Source organism: Pleurodeles waltl, chromosome 3_1 (genome assembly GCF_031143425.1).
Source record: "Pleurodeles waltl isolate 20211129_DDA chromosome 3_1, aPleWal1.hap1.20221129, whole genome shotgun sequence".
Lineage (NCBI taxonomy): Eukaryota > Metazoa > Chordata > Amphibia > Caudata > Salamandridae > Pleurodeles > Pleurodeles waltl.
This window is the reverse complement of record NC_090440.1, coordinates 1,335,691,275-1,335,703,816: the sequence shown is the minus strand read 5'-3', so window position 1 is coordinate 1,335,703,816 and position 12,542 is coordinate 1,335,691,275. Positions and strand designations below refer to the sequence as shown.

General features: G+C 42.8%; 1 protein-coding gene across 3 annotated transcripts in view; it reads right to left on the bottom strand.

Moving 5' to 3' along the window:
- CEP164 (centrosomal protein 164) overlaps window positions 1-12,542 on the bottom strand; it is a 393,961-nt gene that overhangs the window by 348,285 nt on the left and 33,134 nt on the right. For all 3 annotated transcript variants that reach the window (XM_069224719.1, XM_069224720.1, XM_069224717.1), the window contains exon 2: window positions 4,462-4,621. In XM_069224719.1, the coding sequence (XP_069080820.1) occupies window positions 4,462-4,543 (82 nt within the window). In that variant the 5' untranslated portion in view covers window positions 4,544-4,621. The remainder of the gene's footprint in view (window positions 1-4,461; window positions 4,622-12,542) is intronic.

Sequence of the window (12,542 nt, the reverse complement as noted above, 5' to 3'; positions counted from 1 at the left end):
TGTTTTCACTAAGGCTGTGTCTAAAGACAAGCAGTATGCTTATTTAATGATGAACACATCTTACTTGTGACACTGCAGCAAACTTTACCTGGAGGAGTCCTCATTTACTATTTCTGAAGCCTTGGTGATCTCCTTTCCTTAATGAGCTTGCACAATAGGCGATCAACAAGGTACTATAGGGCTTGAACGATAGGATAGACCGCTGTCGGCCATACAGGCCAAAACAGACGACAGGCCCTCTTAGATCCTACGCCCCGGAGAGTGATTCACTAGTACTAGAGCTCCGAACTGGGGGACACAAGATAAACTGATTACTTAACACTAGTGGAAGAGCTGCATGAGGGTGGCCTACAAGTCGCATTTGCTAGAGTTTCTCAGGCTACCACCTGATATCAAGGATGGGAACGATATACACTGTTTTATTGTTATCCCCGAGTGTGCAACTACGAAATTTAAAAAGGTCAATAAATAAAGGTCAATAAAATATTTATAAAAAAACAGAGCTCACCAAGAGATTGTTCAGGGCATTAATGATCCAGGACATTAATTTATTTATTTTCAAAAACCCTTATCTCGTGACCAGTAGCAGGCTGCCCTAACCTTCAACCATCCCCTGCAGAGATCACAGCTACTAGCATCATGTGCAAAACCAGTTGGGTTTACTATTGTCACCAAAAAACAGTTGAACAGGTAACAGTTTCAACCATATAACCCTGGACACTTGGAGCTTGCAGACCCCCTGTCCCTGGACTTTGCCTCTGGCATGACATGAATAGCAACATAGCGTGTTTCTAGCAGCTCCTGACACGGATTCTAATCCCCCATCCCAGCCACTGCAGCTCCCCTGCATGTAATAAAACATTTTTAAAATAAAATTTTAAAAAAAGGTGTGCATGTGCAGGAGAATGCCCATCACATGCAGTGTTCTTCTGAGGTGCTAAGTGCTTGACAGGAACAGCTACTTTAAGACCAAGCAGGATCACTATCAGGCTCATATTTCGAAGAATATGTACTTGTGCTTACAAAGAAGAACAAAATACTTGTTAGATAAAACAACATAGGACAACACAAACCTCACCCACTACTGTCATCACCCAACGGTATGGAGTGGTCGCAGCTCCAAGGGAAGCAGGTATGGGCTTAAACATCATAAAGTGATTAATCCCAGTGAAGCGGCAGACAGTACACCACAGCAGCTCAGCCTTTTGCTTACTGTTCATCTGCCTACTCCATATGCTAGGACATGGCATCCATTTTTTGACTAGGGAATATACAGCACATCATGCCTCATTGGGCTGGCCTGCTGCTTTTGGCACACATTAAACAATGATTTATTGCTGTTTTTCAGTGGCAACAAGCTTTTGGGGTTTCTGGTGCAACAACACTGGGAACAGGACAACACAGACAGTAGAAAAGGCTGGTTTCTTATAGAGTAGTTGACAATAAAAAGGCACAGTCATTGCAGTACATGTGAAAACGTGGGAACTAGCTGGGGGATCCCAGAGTAAACATGGATTGTAACAACTGGAGACATCTCCCTTTGGTTTCCTGGGCACTAAGTACTGTACCCACATTGAGCACCAGCACATCAATCTAACACTTGACCCTTAGAGTCGCATAGTAAATGCTTACTTTGTGAAGTGGTGTAGGTTTGAAACTCAAAAGTCCACAAAGCACACAATAACATTTAATAGATCAATTACCAGTCAATGCTTTTATTTTTAAAGACAGAGTATTTTATTTAACAAACAAAATACTAAATATGAAATTACAAATGCACACAAGGAAACTAGACATCATCTCTGGTCCTGGACTAAACATCTGTAGTAAAATGTCTTTCGGTGTTTAACAAAGTGATGTGTCTTCCAATAGTGTTTGTAACAGAGTTCACAATACAAACTCCTCCCTATTGTAGAAGCCAGAGTTCACAATGTAAAAGCCCTTCTTAATCAGTTAATAATGTCTATCGCCTATATGAAATATAACTACTTTATGGGTTGAGCTAGCACAACTGCTGCCCAACCAAACGTCGGTAATAGGATTAATAAAGGGGTGGAGCAAAAAGCTCCTCTTTCTATACTGCTTTTTATTAAGTTGAGCGTAAGCGTTCGACCTTGTGTATCCTTTTATTATACTTCTAATGCCTTAAAGAGATTTCACATGTTGGTTGCAGTTTCCTTTAAAAATTCTTGCTCTCTAGTGGTCAGTTCTGCCTTTTTCTCCCTCCTTTTTCTGTTTCACAGCAGTGACCAACTACTGTATTATTCCACTCTGGTTTCTTTATCTGTTGCTGTGACAGACTACTTTGGCATTTCTTTGGTGCTCCCTTTTCACTGTGGGTATTTTAGGCTGGCGGCTGCCCGCGTTTTATTGCAGCATTCCTTTCCACCCACCCCCTCCTGTGTCGCTGACATTTGTTTTGGCTTTATTCCAGGGCTGTCCATACCTCTGGCTCCTAAAATAAACTTATTTTACAAAAGAAACGCCTGGTCATTTAGCTCACTGCTCACGAAAGCCACAATATGCCTTTTCTTGAAACATGTAGCTAAACCTAGAAGCAATGATGTGAAACTTGCTTAGCCTTGCACCTGGAGTCTCACCTCCAGTGCCCTTCCCTGTCAGCATTCAGGACATTGCACAAAGAGCATTACTCATCTCCATTATTGGGGCCATAAATCTTCTCAGTCTTCTCTGATATTGCTAACTTCATTAGAGCTTTATTGCAATGAGAGGCAAGATAGCTTGCAAGGCTTCATTCTGTTAAAATAAAAAATAAAATACTTTTCCAGCCTTATTTGCCATCATTCTCCTCAAGGGCTTGTGATTTCTGATGTCAGTAGCTGCCAGTGATCACCAAAACACATCAGGAAAAGACAAAATTGTAAGACAGGGTTGGCCAATTTATGTGGCAAGACAAGTCCAGTTATGAATTTTCAATGCCAATAGCTCTAACTCGTGAAAACGTGAGACCTACTGCATTGAAAATGCTTGTTAATTCTTTGCGATTGCATGAGTCCTAGAATACAACCAATGCGGTCTATTGTTAGGACTAAAAATGAACCATTTGAAGACGCCATCTCTTTTACAACGCAGTACACATTCAAACACCCTAGCCTCTTGTGCAGACATGCTGCTGTTCGTACCCTACAATTCTGTTCTGTTTCCCCATAACCAATAGCTTCCAGGAAAAGCAACTGGAGAGGAACAGGATCGCCAGCACCCCTAGAGGCACTGGTCAAGAAGACTTCACCAGCCAAACGTGATCCCTTAAAATCCCTACCATGATACTACCTACTACAGAACACTCAAGGTTCCATCAAGTCCAAGATCAACCCCCTTCACCGGCATGCGGTTACAACTTCCCTTACTTATCAGCAGCAAAGTTTCCTCCACGCACTTTCCAATGAAAGTATTCACCTTTTACCTGTGCTACCAAAACTGTGGACACCATGGTGGTTGTCCTTCACAAAGTTGTAGCCATAGCTTCCTTTGGCTAAGTGTGTTTAAAACTCCCCCACTCATCAACTGGTCAGACGTTTTCACTTCACTGAGCTATAGTCATGACTGACTACTGTATCTTCCGGGCTGCAGTCACCACATCACCCTCTTTTAGGCTGATGTGACCCACTCAATCGTCCACAAGGCACTTTCTGCTATCAAGGCACCAAAACACAGTGTTGGCAAATTATAAATCTTACTTGTTATGACGCAGGCTGCAGTAGTCTCTTGAAAGAAAGAAGTGCCCCAGCAAAGCTCAGTCTGCCTTTTTGTGTCCCTTTTCTAGCATCTCTTCACTATAAGAACAAACTCTGTGTTTGTACCACAGTTGGGAGAGTCGAGAACAAAGCCCAAAAGCCAGCAAGGGCTTACTGGGGAACAATTAACTTCCATGGAGCAAAAAAGGTAATAGAGCTGTGATAAAACCGTACAGGCACTCTATATTCTACTTGGGCAGCTAAACAGCTAAATTAATTTTGAGGAGCTAGTTTAATGGTCCTCTTAATCCCCTCCTCCTAAAGTAAGAATACAAACCAGCAGATGTGATGTGTGCAATGCCATAAAGTCTTGTTTAAAACCCTTTTCCAGCTCTTCAGAACGTAGTGTACACACACTCCTGGGTCTTGCCCACCTGCACGGTTACCCTTTTCTTTGACCACGAAAGATGTAAATCCATCTTTGCCTACACAGCTAATTATCCTTTTTGCTTAGACAATATTTCCCACCTCCCAACATCCGGCCAACCTTGGTGATAACCTTCCTTTCCTTGCTGTGGAATTAGCTTTACCAGTGCTTGGCTGCAATTCTGCCCTTACCATGCTTACTGAATTCATAACTTTCCCATTGCTTGCTGATTACGTATTTCTATCCACCCATCCATTCATCCATCCATCTGACCACGATGCTGCCATCATGATGCTCAATGTAGACACAAGTCTACCTGTGCATCCTCACTGGCCTTACCTTGCTCGCTTGGTATGTAGGTCTCATCGTAGTCTTCTTCAAGGATTAATTGGTCTCCGATGCGGACGGCGGGGCCAGCCATGACATCACCTCATCCCATCCGGCAGATCAAGGGTAGACAAAGAATTCAAACTACAACCAGCTTCTGGTGGAGTCAGAACTAAGGAGAAAACATAAATACAAAACAACAGCTGTAAGGTGGACAAGAAAAGAACCCCCCCCCCCACACACACACACGACTGTCCTTTGTAATAATGTCCATAGATGGGGTCTAAATGTCCCTTGATTCAAGCATAAAAACCCACAAACAAACATCGTGTGTGGTGCAGAGGGTGACGGGGAATGCTTCTTTTTCACTGCACTAAAGATTCACACAAATACTGACCTGAAAACTCTTCCAAATATGTATTTAGGAAAAGCAGTTGATGAGGAGAGAGAACACAATTTAAAAATCGAACCCAGCGATGAAAGGCATCCCATTACATTATTTCCCTGCTCTACATCTTAAACGTACGCCCAATTTTGCATTTAAGCATACACAACAGTAATGGCTGGAATGTTTGAATTAATCTCAGTCACTGGTAATCACTCGGGATGCTTCTCAATCCATCGATATTTTGCACACCGTGTCACCTCAGTTTTGGCTCAGTTGTATGGATATCAGTCTTGACCCTGCTCCAATCAGAACAGTTCAGACCGAACTGCCAAGCCAGGTCCAAAATAACGATGGATTGGGATGTAGCACTGAGTGAATACCAGCGGCTGAGATTAATTCAAGAATTCATCCATCACTCTTTTGTATACTTATTGTGTCGCCCTAAGTAAGACAGGTATGCCCAGACGTGTCACTGGAGCCAAGCTCTACCTGGCTGAGGACCCGCCCACAATGGGCCTGTGTCTCTCAGATCGGCACCCTACAGGTCTGGTGTCGAGTAAGCGGGTGAATTATGTGGCAAATGCAGCTAATTCACAATTAACACTGCAGCCACAAAATCACATAATTCCAGTGGCCCCGATATTAAGGGATGCATGTTATAGGGCCTTGACAAGTAGACTGGATGGTAACACTAACAACAGTGAGCCTGACTGCAGTCTTTTCAGTTTCGTAACTCAACGTTCTCGGACTGTTGAAACTAACAGAACAGAGAAGGAAAGCTTGTCATATCTCTAGTGAATGGATTGTAACCACGCCTGCAAAGGAAGATGCAGTTATCGAGATTCGTTCTGGAGAAGGAGGGAAAAAGTTGCATAAACCTCCGTAGCTTCTGCATGCTTCTTCCAAGGGGCATTGTTTGCTCATTTTTACAAAAAAAAGTAGACGACAATCACGAGTGACCCCTGCTTCCTCCATGAGATATCACTGGCAATGAAAGTATATAAGGTATCTGTGAAGGCAATCGGCTAGATACGAGGCCTGGTTGCTTAGCAGAGATATTGAATTCTGACCTGAAGACAGAATAAGATATGCAGGAAAAATACACTCTGATTGGCATTACTGAGGCTTGGTATACAAAGACAGCCATGTAAATTGGATAGCTAAAAACATTTAGACATTTTAGGTAGGGAATAGACTAACAGATTAGGGATGTGCGATTAAATATGATCATGGCCCATGGAACACTTCCCTTATCCACATGTTATCTGCTGAATTGTTTATTATAATTATAATCATTCAGTTACATATCATTTGAAGACAAATACAGCAAAATAAATAATCGTGTAATAGTAAAATACCTGCCACTGTTCGTGTACTGATGTGAGGAACAGATCTTTCTCTAATCTATGCAACCTTAGTGTAGAGTATTCCAAAATAAACAACCTGAGCATTACGCACTGCGGACAAGGCTACGCCTGGGCTACATCACGTAAGGGGACATTGAGCACAGGCATTATAGTTGCATTTAAATAGCCTTTGGGGAACTTAGGAGCCCCACCAAAGGTGGGTTAGCTCTTTGACGATGGACAGCAGCTATTTAATGAGGTTATGAGAGACTGCTTCGGCTTCCATGTAACAGAGAATTTCCTTTCTTGTGCAGCGGCAACATTGGATGTACAGCAGTGCCCTTAAAGAGATCTCTAAAGAGCAATCACACAGCTTGAGACCGTATTTATAACCAAAATTAGGGGAAAGGGCATCAGCATGTTAAAAAAAAAAAAAAAAAAAAAAATTCACAACCTAAACACAAATAGATTTGCATTCAAACGAAACAGGGACGATCACTTTCTCCTTCAGGCCTGACCTACTCAGGGCCTGGACACGCTCAATGGTGATCAGCAGCGCTCTACAGATTCACATAACATAACAATGGGAGGGACACCTGGGATTAGAGATCTTTGAGGACTCGTGGTACACTCTCTGGAGAAGAGCAACTAAGTCAATGAACCGAGTTCAGCACAGGGAAAGCACCCATAAATCTATGACGCAATGGTACCTTCCACCTTTTGGACAAACAACGATTTGTGGGGGCTCAGATCTATGCTGGAAGGGTGCCAGGAAGAATGGGACACTCATCCACGTCTGGTGGTCCTGTTTACATATTAAAACATTCTGGTGTGAGGTCCTGTCCTATACAAAAGCTATAATGGGAGTCAGTCTTGCTGCTTCAGCAATTGGTCCTGTTAGTGGGAGCCCCGGGTGGAGACAGACTCTTTCCCTTGACAACGCCTTTGGTGAAAATTGATCTCCATCTTGTTGCTCTCATCGCAACTGTTGGTGGCCCAGATGTGCAGACAACCAACAGCTACGCCCATCAATATGTAATGAAATATGGTATGTGCTTTTTTTTTTTTGCAATGGAAAATATATCCACTATGGTCCATGATAAAGCACATAAATTTGACAGGGGTATGGACCCAGGTAATGCGCAGAGATTTGGCAGTTTTGTGGGATGTACTTAGAAGATCCCAATTGTGTGTACTCACGTTGCCTCAGAGACACAATAACGAGTCATCGTCATGAATGTTTCTTGTGGTTTTCGTCTTGGCCCAGCCTCAAATTACAACAAAACTGCAACCTTGAATTCTATGTCAACCCTGACCACCCACATTGACATGTTGATGGAATCTGTGGGCCCACAAGCTCTAAATTAATGTATGTCTGTCTTATTGCTGATATTTAATGTATGCATGTATGAATACTTGCACCAACTCTTCCAAAATGAAAATTAAGTTGTTAAAACTATAGCTTTTGGAATCACTTACGAGGCACCAAAGAGCACTTTTGGATGGGTAGAACGCTAATCCATTTGGATGCAGGGTATGCCGCTCATATGGACTACATCAGTAATGTTTCAGTGTTATGTCTTGATGAGGAGAGTTGTGATCTTATCATTTTTTCGCTCAGTCTTGGTGTCTATTTGAACAAAGAGTGAGAGATAGGATAAAAGCATTAAAAGCTACTGTGTGGGCGAACAGAAATGTGTGAGCATACAATAACTGATACAGGAAGTGTATTGGTTTTGTGTGCTTATGGCAGACTATCAATCAGTGTTACATATGCTGGGAGCGGTGCATCTATGAGTGGGTGTAGAGGTGTTGTATAGCCATTTTAGCCATGTTTTAAACACGTTATTTTAGCTAACTATGCCTGCAGCTGTGCACTTTAATACAATCACGTTTTATTCAACGTTGCTTTATTTTTCTAGCAATAGCTACTTTAGTGCTGCTGTTTTAGTTTCTCTATCCTGTTGTTCTTTCGCTAGGAAAGCATCAAGTTCTTAGTAGGACATTTATTTCACTTTGTGCTTTCTTCAAGGCTACAGTTAGAGAGGGTTGCTGACAAATGCGGTATGCTGTGTTTCCAGCACAAACAGAAACACACAAACGAATAGCTGGGGACCATTTCTTAGAATGTTAGCTGTTTTATTCTAAAAACACCCATTTGTCCCAGACACGTTAGAGGGAGATTCCAGCCAGATGACTACGAGTGCATGCTGATTTCTGCAAGCTTCGCTATAGCTACTTGCTTAGACAACCAAGCCCCGATACAGATGGGGACGGTGTCTTTTTAGACTTCAGGTCTCCCTTTTCAGGAATGAGGGATAATGTTCTCCGAGGGGGAAACCCGAAGGGCAGATTAGGCTTAGTATGCTGTGCTCAGGTGTAGGTGAGGGGTTATAGATCCACTCCCCCGTTTAGACAGCATGGTAGGGCTGTTTTTGTGTTTCACACTTTTAGTCACAAGCCTGCTTCAATTGTTTTTTTTTTATCATTCTCATTATTGCTATGCATATGCTTCTATCTAAGATGCAGATATTTTAATAAATGCTTATTTAAATACATTCTGCCTTTGTTGTCTTTGCCTGAGGGAGACCTTGGTAACTGAGAAAAAGGGATGCGATCTGACGTACCACGATTCCCTGGGGAGTCTATCTTACAATGATCCCGGTTGCCACAATCATCTTGGTCAGAGATGGGGCCCTGCTAGTTAGCAGGAAATCCCAGATTAGGCCGACAGGTGTCACCTGGTGTAGAATTGTACCCAGTGCCCACAACCCAGGCGATCCTACAGGCCAAATCCAGTAGCCTCATTACCCTAATGAGAAACTACGCGACAGAGGATAAGTGTGAGAATAGAGGCACTTACACATGCAGCTATTCACTATCTTTGGAGTCATCCACATCATACCATTTGATCTGACAAACTATGGAGCATAGGACACTGTCCAGAGAAGAAGGCTGCTATCCTGAGGAGGTGCAGTTTTACCTTAAATCACGCAAAAAGCTTTTAAGGTCATACAGAAGTGGCAGATAGGCTTTATGAACAGGCCATGATACTTGCTCTAAGGGCTTTACCTAATTGAAGCAGGGAGAAACCCAAAATAAATGGGGAATACTACCAATCATGGTATATGCCCGAGGACTCCATGAAGGAGCTCCTGGAATCAACTAACAGGAATGGGTAATAGTGCAACTAGTTCTAATGTATTGTGCAGAGTCCACATATGGTGGCAACAGCCTCTAGGACTGAGTGATTATACCCTAAGCATGGAGTTGTAGAGAGTACCCCAATGGTCACTGTATATGCCACAAGGTGTACACCTACAATAGGTAGAGGAGCGATCCAAAGGAGTGGAGTTTGTATAGCCAGTCACAGAAACGAGGATTATAAAGCTAGCTTTAGCACAGGAATGACAGAGCAGAGATACAATTAATAGGAACAGGTACCACTGCCATGGTGTGTTCTCTGGTGTCAACATCCAAGAGCAATATTGGGCAACCCAGAGGACTGGGCAATAATAGAACTATTGGGAAGGAAGGCCTCGGTTTAGTTTTGTAAAACCATGCTGGCTTGCCCTGTAAGATGTTTTGAACAGCCCCATGTGATCTTGCCACTGAGCTCTGCAATTGTGCAAGTTCACTAGAGGTACTGTGAGGTGAGACAGAGCTAGGCTTTGATGTCCATGGTGAACCCAAAGTTCACCCCTCACTGTAAGGAAGACTGTCTCCTCCACCGATGCCATAAGAAGACAGAGTGGTTTGTGATCCAATTTAGATTTAGCCATCATCTGACCATTGAACCTATTTTTGCGAGTGATTCCATTTTGTGCCCTGATGTGGTTGCAGGGCACAACAGGTGTTTTTCCAACCTGAATGTGTTTTTCTCTCCATGGGAACTGGGTAAGACAGTGCTGGAACATATTATAGGGGATGCAGACTACATAAGAGTTCACAAGACTGAGACTGTTTTTATCAGAGGAATGTACGAGTCTGTCTCAGAACAAGCATTGGGAGCCAGGCCATCTTCTATAAGTGTTTTCGACGCAGACGAAGTAAAGCCAGCGTTTAATTCTATACCAGTGGGGAGGGGGTTCCTAGAATCTTCTCCTTGAGTTGGTTTAAGGTATAAAAGACAGGGAGACTTGTCGCGAAGACAGGAACTCACCTTTGGAGCGGACGCGCTGCCCAGAATCTCTTGATCACAATCAGGGGTGTCCTGACATGGCTGATCGACATTTCCCCAGTCTGGCCTCTGAGGATGATGATGTCAACCACCATGGTGATGCATTTTAAGTCTTGATTATTTAGTTTATGTACACATGCTCTGTTGATATATTGCATATTTCTTTTTAAATCTTGACCACCCAATGTATTTGTTTATCTTTGTATATACACATGTTCTGCTGCATTTGAGTTATATGCTTATTTTCATATATTTGGTTTACTTTCATTTGATATTTGGGAAGTGCCTTAATAAATTCATTAGTTAGACTAAGAGTGCTACATTCTTTTGGCATTGTGTCCACTTAGTTTAAGTGATAGCAATACATGGTGATACTACAAGCTACAGACCCAGCACAGGTAATTTTATATATTTTCTGTATACATGTTTCCACTTGGGTTCCCATGAACCCAAATTGTTATTGACCTTAAAGATCATTCAGGTGAAACTCAGTAACAATTTTGGGACTGTCTTTCCACCAGATCTATCAATGAACGTTGTTGTCCTAAACACAGAAAAAAATTAAATTTAAATAGTGGGCAGTAGCAATTCCTCTTTGTCCAGCGATTAGTGACATAGTCACTTGGTTCTGTCCCTGTTCAAGTGTTATTCAAAGCAGGTTTCTTATTTATCAGGCCCTCTCACCTTGACACAGGTCGGCAAAGTTACTTTTTGTTGTTATTACTATCTAAGAACGTTCAGTAAAATGTGTCCTCTTCTTTTGGCCAGCAATAGGGTTATGGCGCAAGTCATAATACTTTCATACTTAGCCCCTGTCAAATGTTTGCATTAGGGCCCCTACATTATCGCCTAATCAGACTACAGACTGTATGAAGTGTCGCATTCTGGGTCTATATTGCAGAACTCCTTTATCCAGTAGTTTAGGTGCTTCATTGGCTGACAACAAATCGCTTTTTTAAAGTGGATGACTAGTTCCCCAAACAGCTCAGTATACCTACATGCCAATTTCAAAAGGCACATAACAAACAGACTTCTGCTCAATGTTCACTCATCAGTAAGACCTTTTAAGGATTACAAAGAGCAGAGCTCTAGGCTGTTGTTTCACGTCTCAGTGCTCAGGCCTGGAACTTTTAATCCCAGAGTCTGAAAATTCAAGTGGATCATGTTAATTTTAGCTATCACTTAAAGATTGACTCTCCTGTTCCTAAACGGTCTGGTTTTGCATCTCCTATCTAGCTCAAAGTTAGCAGTATATAACATGAGGACATCCTTGTGGTAATGGCACACTCAGTAAATTCCATTTGTTTACTTGCGCCACTGTGATTACAGCTGCCTACCGGCTCTCCAGGGAAAGTCTGTGTAGCCACAAGACTGGAGATCCTTTAACTTACTTAAAGTCTATGATATGCATGGAAGTCTTGAGAGTATTTTAATATATTGTTCCCATAAATGCCTGGAACGGTCAATGGTGTAGGCCAATGGACACCATATGCTGACGAAAATGGTGGTTGCTGGGTGCTGAGCTTCCACCGTCCATGTCGGACTCTTTTACCTGCACATCCACATCTCTTTCCGGTTGAGAGCTTTACTGAGAGAGTAGGTGGGATGGGGTGGTAGCCCACCAAAGCCCCTCTGATGTAACCACGTTTGTGCTGCAAGAGAAACCAAAACCACTCTCTTAAAGTGAGATCTGCATTTCTTTGTTAATGGCCTGCCTAGAGCCATTCCACATACTACAACCGCTAATCAAACTGATACCATGAGAGGCACATGGGTGATCATCCATGGTCATGCTCTTCTTATCTATAATGACTTGAGGGGCAGACGTCTGGATTGGCCAGGTATGGTCAGTATGTGGAGATAGGTACAGGTATCACCAACCAATTCTTACTTGAACACTCCTGTGTGAAAACCAATGAGTACCTGCACACCAGTGTAAGAGAGAGTAATCAGAGAGTCAGGTGTGTGGCTGCTGCCAGTGTTTCCATTTCCCCTCCAGTCTGGGCCTAAGTCTGTGAACTATCTGCAAAGAAGCCTGGCCGAAGCAGAGGAGGAAAGGAAAATCTGACTGCCAGCAAAGAAAACTGGGGTCCCCATGCCACAAGTGGTGACCATCTTAACAATCTGGCAAAGCCCAGCTGCAGACGTACCTGCATGAGACAGCAGACAGATTAACCCT